Source organism: Lentinula edodes, assembly GCF_021015755.1.
Source record: "Lentinula edodes strain Le(Bin) 0899 ss11 chromosome Unknown C8R40scaffold_49, whole genome shotgun sequence".
In the NCBI taxonomy this organism is placed as follows: Eukaryota; Fungi; Basidiomycota; class Agaricomycetes; order Agaricales; family Omphalotaceae; genus Lentinula; species Lentinula edodes.
In genome coordinates this window covers 258,082-275,580 of record NW_025764355.1, presented here as the reverse complement: position 1 = coordinate 275,580, position 17,499 = coordinate 258,082, and the positions used below count along the sequence as shown (strand labels likewise).

At 45.3% G+C, this 17,499-nt stretch overlaps 3 protein-coding genes across 3 annotated transcripts; 1 reads left to right on the top strand and 2 right to left on the bottom strand.

Moving 5' to 3' along the window:
• Window positions 1-2,049: 2,049 nt before the first annotated feature.
• C8R40DRAFT_999639 (uncharacterized protein) lies at window positions 2,050-2,331 on the bottom strand (the record flags this gene model as incomplete). Its single annotated transcript, XM_046236810.1, has 1 exon — window positions 2,050-2,331. A coding segment is annotated over one exon (282 nt), but the record flags the coding sequence as incomplete, so codon positions are not given.
• A 1,974-nt stretch (window positions 2,332-4,305) lies between these two features.
• Window positions 4,306-5,685, top strand: C8R40DRAFT_1163319 (uncharacterized protein; the record flags this gene model as incomplete). Its single annotated transcript, XM_046230356.1, has 7 exons — window positions 4,306-4,348; window positions 4,406-4,514; window positions 4,574-4,753; window positions 4,810-5,114; window positions 5,185-5,257; window positions 5,309-5,485; window positions 5,535-5,685. The coding sequence occupies 7 exons, from the start codon at window positions 4,306-4,308 to the stop codon at window positions 5,683-5,685; spliced, it is 1,038 nt and encodes a 345-aa protein (XP_046081129.1).
• Window positions 5,686-13,338: 7,653 nt separating this feature from the next.
• Window positions 13,339-13,977, bottom strand: C8R40DRAFT_1176141 (uncharacterized protein; the record flags this gene model as incomplete). The annotated part of the gene is made up of 2 exons (XM_046232465.1): window positions 13,339-13,883; window positions 13,935-13,977. 2 exons carry the CDS (start codon window positions 13,975-13,977, stop codon window positions 13,339-13,341), a joined length of 588 nt encoding a protein of 195 aa, XP_046081128.1.
• Window positions 13,978-17,499: the final 3,522 nt, after the last annotated feature.

Genomic DNA, 17,499 nt, shown 5'->3' with positions numbered 1-17,499 from the left:
AATCTATCTGCATAGCCTGTATGCTATAGAGTAATAATATTAGCTGAACAATACATCATCTGCAAAACCTGGATGTTCACAAGAGCAAGGGTACTAGCTGGAGAGTGCTGTCCAGTGCTGTCAGCTGCTTTTGAGCTCTTAGCCAACCATGGCTTTGTACAACAAATGTTGTTATAACAAGCCCAATGATTATATTACAATTTGTTCTTACAAGAAGTTCTAAGAAGTACAGTGACGCGCAAATCAAATCCACACCCCCCGATTTGGAAGGCCTTATGTCACCAGCCCAGAACCGTAAATCTGTGTAAATCTGTTGTTCCTCTGCTCAGAATATTGAATCTTGAGGGTTCAAACAGCTTATATTGCCACAAGTAAGTCTTTATAGTAGAATCAACATGCTTTACAGGATATAGCATACAAAAATGTTCACAAAAACAGTTTAATCACAAAATTTCCAAATTGGGGGGTGTGGATTTGATTTGCGTGTCACTGTAAGCTTGTGTGATTATAAATACATCTAATATTACAAGTCTGTACTGAATGCTGAGACCCAGAATATCTGAAACCTGTTGCTGGGATTGCCAAAGCTCCAGCAACTTGGTCAGTTAGGACCTAGGGGTGTGGGGGCTTGCCCCCACCATTAATCTACTTAACTTACTAAGGCTGCTACAGTTAGCCATCAATAAATAATGAAATTGGTGCACAATAAAATGTAATTATAGTATGTGACTCGATATATTCCATACTATGAATGAGTTTGGTGCAGCTGGAGTGTGCAGGTGAGTTTTTGTTCTTTTAGCACTCATGGATTCAATTCCTTATCTCATTATAATTAACAGTCCTTATTACTGATCCAAATGAAGCATGAACTGTTGTTATTACAGCTGCATAATTATTAAGAGCACTTCTTATAACAAGTCATTTATATATTATCTATCAACAGTCTTCTTTGTACAATATCATTGACTGGGGCTCAATAATGCTCTTTAGCAGCCAAAGTAAGGAGAGTAAAAATATTAGGTGCTTCAAGCTGCACTAGCCAACAATACAGGTCTTGGAGATGAAAAGTTGAAGTTCTTTGAAATGAAGAGATAATATTTATGATTTGTAAGAATATTACTCTACTAAATGACATAGGGAATTCTGTACTTACATGCAATATTGAGAAAGAGTCAACAAAAATAAAAAATACAGTGAAACACCACATGTCATGCCGAAGTCATGGCTGATGCTGATCCCTGCCAGTCCGTGACAGTCACTGGTCACAACTAGATGCCACAGTGGATGCCTTAATGGCAGTTCATTTGAACTGCCATGGCTTTTGCATGTCGTAGGCGGGAGGGTCGAGGTTCATTTTTGATTTTTGATTTCTTAAATACTATCGGACCGAGAATTGATAAACCGTGATCAGACCGAGAATTTTACAATTTGATCAGCCACGTAGCAAGTTACATAAACAACAGAATGTATTATTAGGAACTAATCTGACACCTGATGACTGTCCCTATGGCAAAGCGGAAATGCTCCCCTTCTGTGAATAATGTTGGTCCTGATTCTCCCCTAGGCTTTTTAGGTTCAAACCCCTGTGCTGGCAAACATAAGTAATAATACTAATGTAATATATTGAGAAATTTCGGTGCATTTTAATATCGGAAGATCTGTATTTGAAGTGACTGCTGCTCCTGCTCCGTCCCGGAATCTTCTCCTGATTCTTCGTCTGTACTTGGTTCATTATTTTCTTCGAAGGCAGCAGTTTTGAGAAGCCCAAGACCAAGATTTTTGCACTTATTTCTACATTCATGCATATCACAGAATTTCTGGATACCTTCTAACCCATGATCACCAACTCCACTTTGACTAAATAAAAATGGTGAGGCATCATAGCTTACTGAATATATGAGCTTACCCTGCTAGAGTATGAGTCATAACATCAAAAAGAATGTGGTCCCCACTGCCACCAACAACTGTTTCAACCCGAGTAGCTGGATACAGGTGTATCAGATTGCTAGCAGTTTGAATCAAAGGCTGAGTATAAAACTTACTTTGCAAATCAGCAAACACCAGAGTCTTGTATGTCCAATGGTATGCAAAGTGTACAAAAGTCATTAAAGTATCCCCGAGTTTGCTATTGTGCAAAGGATGCTGCATAGTTCCTGACCATTTTGTTGTGACTGATGCCCGAGGCCGCATTGGTTCCAGTAACCAGGTAATGAACTTTTTTTGGGAATCAATACCACTATAAACAATGTCACTGACTCTAGAGGCAGGTGAAGGAACACCTTCCTTCCCAGGGCTTTCCAGGGCAATCCAAAAGTCAGTTACTTTCAAATCTTGTGTATAGGTTTATGTAAGTTAGCTTTTTAATAGTATAACTTTAGCCTAACTCACCTGTAGAAAGATTCATCTGATTTGTTTTTTGCCTGATCTATAAATGCTGCAAGAAGTCGGCAGAGTTGGCAAAGTTGGATTGCTTCATTCTCAATTTCAGAGTGGTTTTCCATTACTGAAACCAGCTCATCACCATTCCCAATATTCCAAAACCTTTTTGCAGCCCATTCTTTTCCATCAATGATAATCTATATAAGTAAGTTTGTGAGCAAAAGTAGTGGGGTATATAGCCATAGCAAATATTTACCTTGTAAACTTTTTTTGTTGCTCCAATGTCGAACTCTTCATCACAGAGATAACCTGGGATAGTATTATCTATCTCAGGATATGCAATTAAATCAGCTTGTCTCTGATCATCAAAGGAAATCTTTGCAAATAATAGGTCGATTTTTGTACTGCCTGAAGGCACTTGGGGTATCCAAGTTGATTTAAGTAATGCAGGAACAGCTAGTCAAAAATCAAAAACTGTTAATCACCGATAATATGGTACATACAGGATTTTTTTTGCTGGGAGCTAAGAGTTGTAACAAGAGTAGCAAGTTTTCTCTTTTTCTGGAGATCTTTTGGATTTTTCATCCAATCTGGGGCCTGGGTTCCAGTTGATTCCTCAAACTACACTGTGATATTAAAAAAGAAAAGTTCAAGGTAGATAGTGCTCACATCATCCACATTGATATAACCTTCAAGATAGATAAATGGGCTTTTGGGGGGTCTTGTCACTGTAGGGCATCTTTTGTTTTTATCACCAGGAAGATTGCTATCATTGGCATCATAGAAATAGCCAATAGTCTGAAGTTCACTCCCAGGCCGGGGGGTAATATTACCATAAAATCGGGTGTCAATGTGCTCACTGTATGATCCAAATATACTGGTCAGCTTATTGAAGACACCAGACAAAATTCAATACTAACAGAGTCAAACTTTCAGTCGATTTTTTGTCCCAAACAAGATTCCAATGTGCCAGCATTTCATTCATGCACTCTAACAATCAAGCTGCAGTTCAGATATACAGAAATGAGTGCAAAGATATCATACCTCGGAATAAATCATTCTCCGGAAAATTTCCACTGGCAACTCCAATTTTCTTCCACACCTCAGTCCCTCTGGGAGATATAGGTGCAAGATATAGCTTGATAATTCGGCCACCATATGCCCCTGCTGAATGGGCAGTTGTACTAGAGGTATTTGTAGAAGCTGCAGCCTTTCCAGTAGGAAGTATCCGATGAGCCATTGCAGAACTCCTTGCCAACTGTTTCTGTGTCTGCAGGTCCCTACTAGATGACAATAGCTCAGTTGCAGGGGGGTCTTTTGTATGACTATTGACTGATAAGTTCAGTGTTTGATCAATGAAATATTGTGATGAATGGCACTTGAAGCTATAAATACCTTTTCACTCACAAGCACCACAGAGTTTTACCCCTGCAGGCATAAACATAACAATAGCACCACATCCTTCACAGACAGGAGCAGCCTGTAAAGAAAAATATGAAGCTGGCATAAGTGATTTATAGGGATAGGCTGGATTTATACAGACAGCATCTCTCTTCACTTCTTCAGGATCCACCAAAGCTGAAAGGTGAAGAGAGCGAGCACAAAGGCCTTCATAATCCTTGTAAGCAAATGCTCGTTTACAGCTAAAGGTAGGCTTCTCAGGATCGAAGCAGATAGTGTAGTCGGTAGAAGAGGTAGTCATAACTGAGAATAAGTATCTCGAAGCTCGGAATGAAGGTATATATATATTCAGAGTAGCATTATGATTATCATCATGCTAAATAGCATCACCACAACAGCCATGATGATTGTGGCGATAGGCATGGTGATGGTGATGCCTAATATTTTTGACACATATATACCATCTGGAAAAAATCGGCAAAATCACAACTTTCACATACCCTCTTTCCTTGCTGCTGTTATATCATGCCTAACTCCTCAGGAGTTAATGGACACCAAAATGGGACTCGTAAGATGCTTGCACAATACATATTTCTGGTATAAGACTGGTGTATTATCTTTCTAGGCCCAGCAGATGTTTGGCTCCAGGAAATTCTGCAACAATATGCACATCGCAATCTGTCTTTGAAGCAAAGACTCCAGTATCTTCAGGAGAAGGAGGGATACAAAATCAGGTATGAACATATATTTCAACAACTATTACCTATAGCTGACTCACTTGAATTCATTGCAGTATGACAACTTTGAAAAAACTTAATCGTCAATTTCAAATACCAACAGTCAATAAACCTCCACCACTTCCAGTTGCAACTACTTCTGTTACAAAAGCTGTTTCTGCTGATATTGCTGCACAAAATGGACCTTCAACCATTCAGCAAAATCTTAGACTTGAACATAATATTTTTATACCTCGGCAAGTTTTGGTGCATATAAAGACTATTGTTAGTACTGATTCTACTTATGATTTAGTGATACTGTACAGTCTATCATGAGAGACAATTTTCCACATGGAGCAGAAACTCGATTTCCAGGGAAAAGGATACCTAGACCCCGGGGTTTGCTTCACTTAGGTGATGGAGTTTTTCAAGAAGTCCATGATGATGGTCATGAAAAAATGAACTGGAAAGCTCTTCGCATGGGTTCTGCAAGCATAGGCATTTATGGATTACGGGACCATTCATCTGGTAAAATTCTTTTTGAGATTGTAGTACCTAATGCTCGGTGCTCTAGCACAGTCAGACACATTTATTTGGACTTTGTTGAAAAATATGGCAGTGAGTAAATTATATGATTTTTATTTCATCCACTTGGTACTTACTTCAAGCCACCACTTTATCTTTATAGTGATATGCCAGCAGCTTACAGTTGATGGAGGAAGTGAAACAGGAGAAATGTATGCTTGTCATACAGCCCTCCGGTTAGTCCCTATATCTGTATTTGGTAAACATGCTAAACAGTGATAATATAGTGAAAAATATGCAGCTGATTTAGAGAGACCTGCCTTTGTGGCTCTCCCAAGTACATTGAATATTGTGATTGAGGGATCCTGGGGCCACTGGCTTAAATTCAAAGGAAAAACCATTCGGTCAGCAATTGAACTTGGTAAGGAGCAGGGGTACTTTCAGCCTGGCAGTGACCTTCATCTGTAAGTTTCAACTTCTTACTTTCAGATTATTATCTCACACTAAGATTAGCAATCTCTTCAACTGGATCTGGCCAAAAATAGTTCAACTTGGTGTCAATGAGTTTGTCCACTATTGGAACAATCACAAAACTCGGACACAACAGGCAGCCAATATACCATCTGGGGTTGCTCCAAATGTTATATTTGATTTTCTGTCATAAAGTACGCAGCCCCTATCATTTTCCCTTTCTCACTGTCTCAACACCTTTACTTGTACAATACATCATCCCACTGCTGTCAATCTCCATCGATTACTGATCTATCTATTACTGATCCACCTGACCCACCTTCTCTTTCTATCGGCTTCCGCCTCCTTCCTTGCCCCTGAACTGTACAGTATTACATCATTGTTTCTCGCAGACTAGATTATGTATATATAGCCAACCCTCCACAGCCTGGTCCCTTATCTTGACCTCTCTGTCATTATCTGGGACCAGGTATGTGCTTACTTATTATTACCTATGACTACGATACTCAATATATCTCTGTCATTATCTGGGACCAGTTCGCCTCCGCTCCGCTTAGTTGCTCCGCCTCACTGACCTGCTTAGTCGCTCCACCTCACTGCCTGGCTTAGTCACCCCGCTTCCTGCTCCGCTAGTCACTCCGCCTCTGCCGCTTCGTGACATTAGGTCAAGATCCATTACTGCACTGACAGCCTACCGATAAGGTTGTCCTTGCAGGATCCGTAGACACCACGTCTTCCCCAGTCCCGCCCAATTCTGAAACACCTGCTGCCAGTATAGACTGCTCCGCACTCCCGCACGCACTTGACCCCAGAGACCAAGCTCACACCCACAACAACAACGATAGTTGGCGTGATTGCCAGTCTCAACCTTGCCCCAATGCCCTTTCCAACTCCATCCGAGAGCCACTCACTGTGAGCAATATAACCTTCCTGCCAATTCCCCAGCCCCGATTGCCTACTCCCATCATGTCGACTCCTGTCCCGCCTACCCCAAATACCTCCGCTGAGGATCTCATGGCTCAGCTCATCAGACAAGTAGCCAGCCTTGCTACAGCCATGGAGGAACACTCATCCTCCAAGTCAAGCATGAACAAACCCGAGGTCTTCAAGGGTAAAGATGGTGCTGAAGCTCGTCGCTTCATGGCTCAGTTCCAAAATTGGGCGTCAGAACAACCGGATCTCGCCAAGAGCCAAGTTAAACTTATCAAGTCCGCCCTGGGCTTCTTCACAGAAAGTGCTGGAGATTGGGCAACTCCCCATCTGTTACACTTCAGTGCAGAGAATCCCCCTTTCGGAGGAAATTGGAATACGTTCTTGAAGGAATTTAGCCAGCGGTTTGAACCAATGGACCCAGGTATGGAAGCCCGTAGCGAGATCAAGAACCTCAGACAAAGTAAAGGGCAGACAGTTGCAGAATTTGCCCAGAAGTTCAAGGATATCGGAGATCGGACTGAAATGTCTGATATTGATTTACGGGAACGCTTCTTCACTGCCTTACTTCCGGAGATCCGACAACACCTTATCATCGTAAATATCACCCAAGGAATTGCTCCGACTTTGAAAGAGGCAATCAAATGAGCCATATCGGTGGATGTCTACCTGCATGATCCCACCATAACCGGCCGAAACACCGGACACGCTCCCGCACACACCGCTCACATTACCCCTGCCGACCCTCACGCCATGGACATTGATGCTACTCACACCAGCACTGGGAATAGCAGGGAGGCCTTCCTTGCCCGTATGCGCGGACGATGTTTTGGTTGTGGAGCTCAAGGCCATGTTAAGCAGAATTGCCCACACAAGGAGACTACCTGCCGATACTGTGGACACCGAGGACATCTAGAATCCGTCTGTCAGGACAAGTTCATGGGACTTGGTCGCAACCGTGGCCGACGCCAGCAGCCTCGCCGTCAGCAGATCTCAGCCACGGCGGCACCATTTACCTTATTCCCAAACAAATCAGTTCAGATTGCCGCCTCAATCCCAACACCTGTCGCTGGACCTGCTATACCGAGCCCCGCTAATCAGGACTTCTCCACCCAAATTGGACAAATAAGGGAATTGTTGGACCGTGCTAATGCCATGTCTCCTCTGTCCTTTGGTTTTCAGCAGGGTTTTTAAAGAGGGTACCCACTCCGGCTGCACCGAGAGTACCCCATAATCAGTTTACTATGTTCGCTACCTCTTTGTATGACTTGCTCCCATCATGTACAATATCATCTATCTGGGAATTAAATTCCAGCTCCCCACATTTCCGAATTCATGCGAAACTAAGAGGAAGGAACCGTAGTATAACAACCGCAGCCATGGTAGACTGTGGAGCTACCGCCCTGTTTTTAAACCAAGACTTCGCCACCAGAAATCACGTAACCTGCGCACCCCTCCATAAACCAATCGATGTATTCAATATTGATGGTACACCTAACCGAGCCGGGCGAATCACCCACTTTGCACGCTTAGCACTCACAGTGGATAACCAGGAGCGATGGATGGATTTCCTGATCACAAACTTAGGAGGAGAGGATATTATTCTCGGACTCCCCTGGTTACGGAAGGTAAATCCAGAGATTGACTGGGAGAAGGGACGACTTTCAGTAAAACCACCCCGGGTACATATAAAGGAAGTGGAAGATGAGCAGACTTCACGCCCTCACCTAGTGGCGTCTACTACCGATAGTCCAATCCAGGAACTCCTGAACGAAGGATCCCAACGTGAACCCAATCACACTGAGGCAGACCTAGAGGAGAATGAAATCATAACAGCAACAGAAGAATCCCCAATACACCGAATACGAGCCAATCACAAAACGCGTCGGGCATGGGTGAAAGCGGGGATAATGAAAGAACAAACAGAGGAAGTATGGTGCTCAGCAGGGTTCACTTATTCTCAACAACTAGCAGAGGAGGCTAACCGCGATAAACCCATTAAAACCTTTGAGGAGATGGTCCCTGAGCAGTACCGAGACTTCAAGAAGGTTTTCTCCGACTCTGCCTCTGAGCAATTACCTGCCCATCAGCCCTGGGATCACGCTATCGATCTTGTACCCGGAGCACCAGCAACCATGCGGACAAAGATTTACCCAATGTCCTTGAACGAGCAGGAGGAACTCGACCGCTTTCTAGAAGAAAACCTACGGAAAGGCTACATCGTTCCCTCAAAGTCACCCATCTCATCTCCAGTCTTCTTTGTGAAGAAGAAGGATGGGAAACTCCGTTTCGTACAGGACTACCGGAAACTGAATGAGTATACTGTGAAGAACCGATACCCTCTCCCATTAGTTGCTGATATCATTAGCCGGCTTCAGGGAGCGTGATATTTCACCAAGTTTGACGCTCGCTGGGGCTACAATAATGTGCAGATTAAGAAGGGGCATGAATGGAAAGGCGCATTTGCAACAACTCGGGGCTTGTTCGAGCCTAAGGTTATGTTCTTCGGTCTCACGAATTCCCCTGCCACATTCCAAGCACTTATGAATGCGATATTTGCTGATCTCATTGCAGCTGGCAAGGTGGCAGTCTACCTAGACAACATCCTCATATTCAGTAACGACCTCAAGGAACACCAACAAGTGGTACGGGAAGTATCAATGCGACTAGAAAAGCACGACCTCTATTTGCGCCCAGAGAAGTGTGAATTTGAACAGCAACAGATCGAATACCTTGGACTTATCATTTCAGAAGGGGAGGTGAGAATGGATCCAGTCAAAGTAGCGGCTGTTCGTGACTGGCCAGTCCCTACCAACCTCCGGGAACTGCGAGGATTTTTGGGGTTTGCAAACTTCTACCGGCGCTTTATCCGAAATTTTGCAAGAATAGCTCGACCTTTGAACAACCTAACCAAGAAGGATACCAGCTTTAACTGGACTGGTATGCAACAGGAGGCATTTGACACCCTTCGAGAGGCCTTCATCTCCGCACCAATCCTTGCTCTATGGGTGCCAGACTGGCCCACTCGAATTGAGGTAGACGCATCAGGCTTTGCTACGGGAGGCGCCCTCATGCAGAAGCAAGACGATGGTCAGTGGCACCCGGTAGCCTTCAGATCGGCATCCATGCAGCCAGCAGAACGGAACTATGAAATATACGATCGGGAGATGCTTGCCATCATTGAAGCATTGAAGGACTTCCACAATCATTCGACATTATCACCGACCACTCCAACCTCGAATTCTGGCGCACAGCACAAGACCTCACCCGTCGACAAGCCCGATGGGCCCTCTATCTATCACGGTTTGATTTTCATATGATCCACTGTCCTGGCCGAGTAAACACCCAAGCTGATGCTCTCTCTCGTATGGCAGTACATCATGTATCAGATAGCGATGACAATCAGCAACAGACCGTCCTTAAACCTGGCCACTTCACCAAAATCGCCGCTTCAATCCTACGGAACCCCCTAGAGTGTCATGAAGTATGTAGCCCCTATCATTTTCCTTTTCTCACCGTCTCGACGCCCTTACTTGTACGATTACATCACTGTCAAATCCCATCGATTACTGACCCACCTGATCCCCATCATCGATTACTGATCCACCTGTTACCCTTCTCCTTCTACTGGCTTCCGCCACCTTCCTTGTTCCTAAACTGTACAGTATTACATCGTCATTTCTCGCAGATCGGATTATGTATATAAAGCCAACCCCTCACAGCCTGGTCCCTCATCTTGACCTCTCTGTCATTATCTGGGACCAGGTATGTGCTTACTTATTGTTACCTATGACTACGATACTCAATACATCTCTGTCATTATCTGGGACCAGTTTGCCTCCGCTCTGCTTAGTCGCTCCGCCTCACCGCCTTGCTTAGTCGCTCCGCCTCATCGCCTTGCTTAGTCACTCCGCTTCCCTGCTCCGCTAGTCACTCCGCCTCTGCCGCTTCGTGACATAGAGGATCATATTCGGAAAGCCTCAGAACGGGACGCACAAGTACTGGAAGGTCTGGAAACAGTCAAGAAGCATGGGTTACAATGCTTGGCCAATGGGATAGCTGAATGGGAGGAGGACAACGGGTTGGTCTACTACCGGGGCCGGGTACATGTACCAGCAGACGACAATCTATGCACCAAGGTACTCCGTCAATGCCATGATCATCCAATTGCTGGACATCCCGGATTACATGGGACACTTGACCTGGTCAGCACCCACTTCTGGTGGCCAACACTGCGTTCTTTTGTGGAGAAATACGTTGAGGGATGCGAGATTTGCGCTCGCAAGAAGATACAATGGCACCCACGAGCTGTAACTCAACCACTGGATGTACCATCCGGCCTCTGGGAAGAGGTAGGGGTCGACCTGATAACACAATTGCCTAACTCCCAGGGATACGACGCAGTCTTGGTCTGTACAGACCTGTATGGAAAACAAATCCATGCTATTCCTTGCACCAGCTCCATTACAGCCGAAGGTGTCGCCGATATCTATTACCGAGAAATCTTCCGTCTCCATGGTCTTCCCCTCCACTTCAAATCCGACCGCGGACCTCAGTTTGCAGCTAAACTCATGCAATCCCTCCTCGCTAGACTGGGAATTAAATCAGATCTAACCTCCGGATATCGTCCTCAGTCCAATGGCCAAACTGAACGCGCAAATCAGGAAGTGGAAAAATACATTTGCCTCTACGTGGGACGACGACAAGATGACTGGGCAGAACACCTCCCCATGGCGGAGTTTGTGATTAATTCGCAGACTCACTCGGCCCTAGGCATGTCCCCATTCGAGTTAACCTACGGATACCTTCCCCTGTTCAATATCCCGGTTGGTCAACGCAGCGGCATTCCAGCGGTGGATGACCGCATACAGATTCTCCGAGAAGCGCGACAGGATGCTGGAGCTGCCTTACATCTAGGAAAGAAGCAACAAAAGGAGGGATACGAACGTGGGAAGCGAAAAGCGCATCAATTCAAAGTTGGGGACCCAGTCTGGCTAAGTGCGGAGGACATTAACCTGCAGCTATCCAGCGAAAAGCTAGGAGACCGACAGCTAGGACCTTACCGCATTCTGGAGAAAGTCGGACCTCTGGATTACCGCCTTGACCTTCCCCTGTCACTAGACCGCCTTCATCCTGTCTTCCATGTCGACAAACTATATCCATGGAAAGGTAACCCCATCAATGGTGAAATACCAACACCACCAGAGCCGGTATACTTAGAAGATGAAGATGAACCGGAATATGAAGTGGAGGAGATCTTGGACAGTCGGGTACGATGGAAGAAGTTGGAATATCTAGTAAAATGGAAAGGTTACGATGCAGGACACAATTCTTGGGAACCCGCACCCAACCTCAGCCGGGCACCAAAAATTGTTCGGGCCTTTCACAAAAAACATCTGACAGCGGCAAAACCTTGACCATCGAGGGCAATGGTCATAAGGAGGGGGGTAATGTCATAAAGTACGCAGCCCCTATCATTTTCCCTTTCTCAACATCTCGACGCCTTTACTTGTACAATACATCATCCCACTGCTGTCAATCTCCATCGATTACTGATCTATCTATTACTGATCCACCTGACCCACCTTCTCTTTCTATCGGCTTCTGCCTCCTTCCTTGCCCCTGAACTGTACAGTATTACATCGTTGTTTCTCGCAGACTAGATTATGTATATATAGCCAACCCTCCACAGCCTGGTCCCTTATCTTGACCTCTCTGTCATTATCTGGGACCAGGTATGTGCTTACTTATTATTACCTATGACTACGATACTCAATATATCTCTGTCATTATCTGGGACCAGTTCGCCTCCGCTCCGCTTAGTGGCTCCGCCTCACTGACCTGCTTAGTCGCTCCGCCTCACTGCCTGGCTTAGTCACCCCGCTTCCTGCTCCGCTAGTCACTCCGCCTCTGCCGCTTCGTGACATTTTCCACAGAACTATGGACTCATCAACTGTGGAATCACAATTGATCTTGAAGATATTTCTGCTCTATGGGAAACTATTCCCCAATCACGGAATGAATGTTATCAATGGGTTCCTGATGAGTTCAATCAGGTTGCCGAAGAAGCATATGTTCAACTTGGATCACCTCAACTATCTCATAGCAATGGCTGGTAGTTATTCATTGATATGTTACATATATTGACTCAAGAGTAGAAGTACAGGTTATAATTATACCCTTCTGTTGGAGACTTACTAAGTTTACATGGTCACATGTGGAATTGACCTCTGCCGAATGGCAATTACTTCCGAGACAAAAATCCTGATGTATGAAAATGAAGAACCAGCAAAAGTAGCCCAAAAGACAGTAACTGTGAAACTATGGAATATGGTATGTCGCAGTGCCTTACTGGTAACCTACACTTCTTCTTATGATATTATATGTGGCTACAGGAGGGTGTCAACCCAATTATTCTTCCGACATATACACAAGACTATCCATATTTCTCTATCAAAGCCTGCTCTTCATTTATATATGAATTCCTCGGAAGCCCTGCTGATAATCAAGCCATTGTCTCAACATATGATCCCTTCAGTTCGCAGTGGCAGGTTCATACAGTAACAACAGTGCAAAGAATTTATCCAGCAGCACACCTTCTGCTCTACACACTTCTTCCCTCTGGCTTTCATGGCCCTCACCGATATATTTCAGCCTATCCTGGTTTAGAAGCTGACATTTAACTATATGGTCTATGCTCTACAGCTTTGAGTCTTACATATCCACATCCTATTCGTCAGTCTTCATTCTCCGATTCAGCAGGCTCAGAAACAACTTCGGTGAATCCACGGGACTTAGAACTGTTGTTTATGGGGCTAGGACCAACTCTAGTGAACTCAGAAACGAGGCCAAAAACAAGTTCAGGCCAAATTTTGGCAGGGTTAGATAAAGCTTCAGTGGATTTCGAACCTTCATTCTACAGTTCAACCACCTCAGAAGAAACAAACTTTGGACTGTCCACAGAGTCAGGAAAAGATTTCAAAGATTTGGAACTAATGTTGATGGATCCAGGACCAACTTTCTTTGGATGGCTTTCCTCAGGACCAATGTCGATGGGTTCAGAACTACTGCCGATGGGTTCAGGAATGTTGACTAGTCCAGAATCAATGTTGATGGGTTCAGGACCAATGTCAGCTAGTCCTGAATCTATTGACATTGGTTTTGAACTACTGTCGATGGGTTTAGGAATGTCGACTAGTCCAGAACCATTGTCAATGGGCTCAGGACTACTGTAGATGGGTTCAGGAATGTTGGCTAGTCCAGAACCATTGTCGATGGGTTTAGAACTACTATCAATGGTTCCAGAACCAATGTCGATAGGTTCAGGACTACTGTCAATGGGTTCAGGAATGCCGACTGGTCCAGAACTAATGTCAACAGGTACAGAACCGGCTTCAATAGATTTTGGACTGGTGATATCAGGATCAAACTCAACTACAGTCTCTCTACGCCAATGGCCCACTGGCTATAGTTTTGGGGAAATTGTATCTGGTTTAGAAAGGCTGAATGCACTACATTCTGCTGTACCAAAAGTCGATTTGAAGTCAGCCTTCATTACCAGCTTTCCTGATGCACACAAGTATGTTCCATCTACAGTCCAGAATCATTGCCATCTGCTACAAAAAGCAGTAAAAAGGGGCCTGATTAATGTAGGGTGGGTAGGGATGTGGACTGAATTTGTTAAGCATATGAATCAGCTTCTTACTTCAGAGCAGAGTACTTATCACTATATAAATATGACTATGGGATAAATAGAAGTTTACATCATTCTTCTAATCAAAAGTTATGGTTTTCTTTTTGAGATTGATATGCATTTAATATCCCAGATTCTTTACTTTATAGCTTGTTATGTTTCATAATCCAAATTTCCTTTTCCAGCTCCCCAGTTAGATTCTCCAAATGCTAATCTATCCTGGGCATCAAGTTCTGCAAATGAGTCTCCAACTTTTTTTGAAAAAGCAAATGTCAGGTTGAGGTTTTGTGTACCACCTGTTACTGTGGTTCCATGGACATGGCTGGGATCAAATTGTAGTGCGAGTGTCCGTCGTATGTCCAAAAGAGTAGTATTGCTCAATAAGTTGTAAACTGGGGGCCTGTCCCGTACATCTGTAGCAAATATATAGGAACTATTGATATGTATCATCGTGCGTGAGGCTGCGACGTGTATGTGAAACCTCAAATTGTAAGTAAGTAGCATGTAAGTAATTTAGAGAACAATAAGAAGTGAAAGTGATCGAAGGAAACAAAGGAAAGTATCAGTCGTAACCTGAATAGCGACGTTGCGTATGATGGCGGGCTTGACGTCTAGTCCGTCTGCTCCCTCTACATCTCCCCCTCACTTGAATTTCGAGCGCCCTCGCTCGAACCGGCGTCGAACGAAAACCTAATCATCGACTGCCTCGCTGTCCATACTATCCAATGCCTCTTTGTCCAAAAACTCCGTAATCTTAATTCGTTTCGTTGACCTCGAATGGTAGGGAATAATGCGAAATGCTGCATATCGAAGACGAGAGATGGCGCCCGTAAGTTCTGCTAAGCGATAGTTTCCTCCGCGAGTACGTTTGACGATGACCATGGGGCCGAAATAACGAGGGAGTGCCTTCTTGGAGATGCCAGTTTCGATACGTTTATTGAGAATTAAGACGAGGTCGCCTGCCTTGAATTTGTAGTCCCTGATAACATTCTTGTGGTAACGGCGGAAGGCTTCGACTGATTTAGAACGACTCTGTACCACCTTGTCATGGATTTGAGCTAAATCCACTTCTCGCCGTTCGAGTTGCTGGGCTCTGAGTCCAATAAGGTCTGCATCTGAGAGCTTCGAGGTGATTTCGGGTAAAAGGAATGTGGCTTGGGTGATGTCGAAAGGCAGAAGTGGCTCAACGCCGTGTGATGCATAGTAAGGGGAGTAACCAATATCCCGTCGGACTGTGATACGGTCGGCCCAGAAAACATATGGCGTAACCCTTGTCCACTGTCGGATGTCACTACCACAGGCCTTGACAATTCCATCGCGAATGTAACGATGTGAGACCTCAACAGCTCCGTTTGCTTGAGAGTTGTAGGCAGCGATGCGGATATGAGTGATGTGGTACCGTTCCCGAAGCCAATCCAAGGCTGCTACAATCGAGGGTCCATTATCGGTTGTGATTTCCTCGAGTCCTCCCCATCGACACAGAATCTCCTCAAAGATGAACTGTCCTAACGTCTTCCCATTCTCCTTCTTCAGCATTCTCCATTCCGGCCAGCGAGATAGCGAACAGCGACCTTGAACAATGAACTTGAAGCCTTGGACCATGGGCATATACATGACGTCGATGTGAGCTTTACGAAAGAGGGTGGCTGGGATAGAGATGGAGGGTGGGATGACAACTTTTTCGGTTGAGCGAACTTGACATTCATGGCATGTCTTCAGGAACCAGTGAAGATCGTCGTCAAGGCTAGGCCACCAGAAACGATCTGCTAGTGTACGTCGTGTTGAATAAAAACCTTTGTGCCCTAAGTCGTCGTGAGCTTGTTGTAGGAGGGAAAGTCGATCAGGAAGGGGAAGAATGACAAGTTGATGTCGGCCAGAGTGTTCTCGTCGCCATAGACGATTTGCTTTGACAAAATATCGCGAGGCTCGTTGAATGAATTGCTTGAGTTGCAGTGTGGAAAGCGAGGATGGCGTTGTGAAGGTTGTGAGGTAGTCCTGTATCGTACGAAGCTCGTTGTCACGTCGTTGGGCTACTTGACTATAAGGGATCGTCACATCGTCAGATGCTACCCCTTGTGCAGCCAGGCAGAACGCCGAAGACGTTCCAGTGCCTCGATACTCGACTATACCACCAAACTTGTCCTCCTTGTCCCAAGCTCCTGCTATCCATACACCAGCACTCAGAATTTCATCTACCCATTCCTCAGCAGCTCCCTCTAGTTCATCTCCTTCATCGACTGTTCTTCGTCGCCTTGAAATCCCATCCGGACCCACGAATTCCTTCCCAGGTATGTGTTTGAGGTCGAAGTCGAAAAGTTGTATGGCGGCTATCCAACGGTTGACGGCTGCGTTCGGATGCATATCAGGATTGTTGATCATGCCTTTGACATACGAGGCATCCATTTCGACAATGAGTTTTTGGACCCCGATGAGGTATACCTTCATCGCGTGAAAGGCTCGAAAAAGACCGTAGAGTTCGATTTTTGCCTGTGAGTAGCGAGCTTCACGTTCGTTCCAGGCTATAGACCAGAAACGAGAGGGTCGTCGTCTACCATCCTTGTTGTCTTGTGAGAGAATGATACCACAGGCAATGTATGAGGAGTCGACAGCCAAGATGACGGGAAGAGGAGAAAGGTAGTCGATAGTGACCAAGGCATCACATTTCGAAACAACCTCCTTGATGGTGCTCATAGCCTGTTGGTGTTCTGGTAGCCAAACGAATGTTGCATCCTTCTTCGTCAGATTCACAAGCGAGCGAGTGATCCTTGCAAAGTCCCGGATCCAAACCCGAAGCACTCCTGCAGTCCCAAGGAACCCTCTGACTTCGGTAACAGACTCGCAAGCTGGCCATGACTGGATTTTCACAATCTTGCTGTTGTCGGGGAGTCGACCTTCGTAGGTACAGACCGTTCCTACAATTTTGAGCTCCGGGACTGCGACCTTGAGTTTCTTTGCAGAAACGGTAACGCCTGCGTGTTTGAGTCGATGAAGGATGCGGTTGAGGTCGGTGGCATGCTCCCAAATGAAACGACGAATACCCGGGTTTTCCTCCAGCACCTCGTATCCTCCCGCTGGCTTCTCATATCGAGTTCTTGGTCCCAGAACCGGTAAGTGGTCCACAAAATTCGGAGAGATCTCAGTCTCATCCTGCAGCAGAAATGCGACGTGTCCGTGGAAGACTGGGATGGATCCAGTCCACCCTTGGGGGATGCGAGCTAGGCGGAACGTTCCAATGGGGGTATCAAAGGTTGTGGGGTCTCTCGAATCCTCGTGAAGTGTCCCGTGGTCGAAACCTGCGATAACATCTATTCCCGAATAGATGCCACGACCGCCACATTGCTCGAGGAAGAGATGGAGGATGGGAGGTTGTCCTGAGTCGCGCAC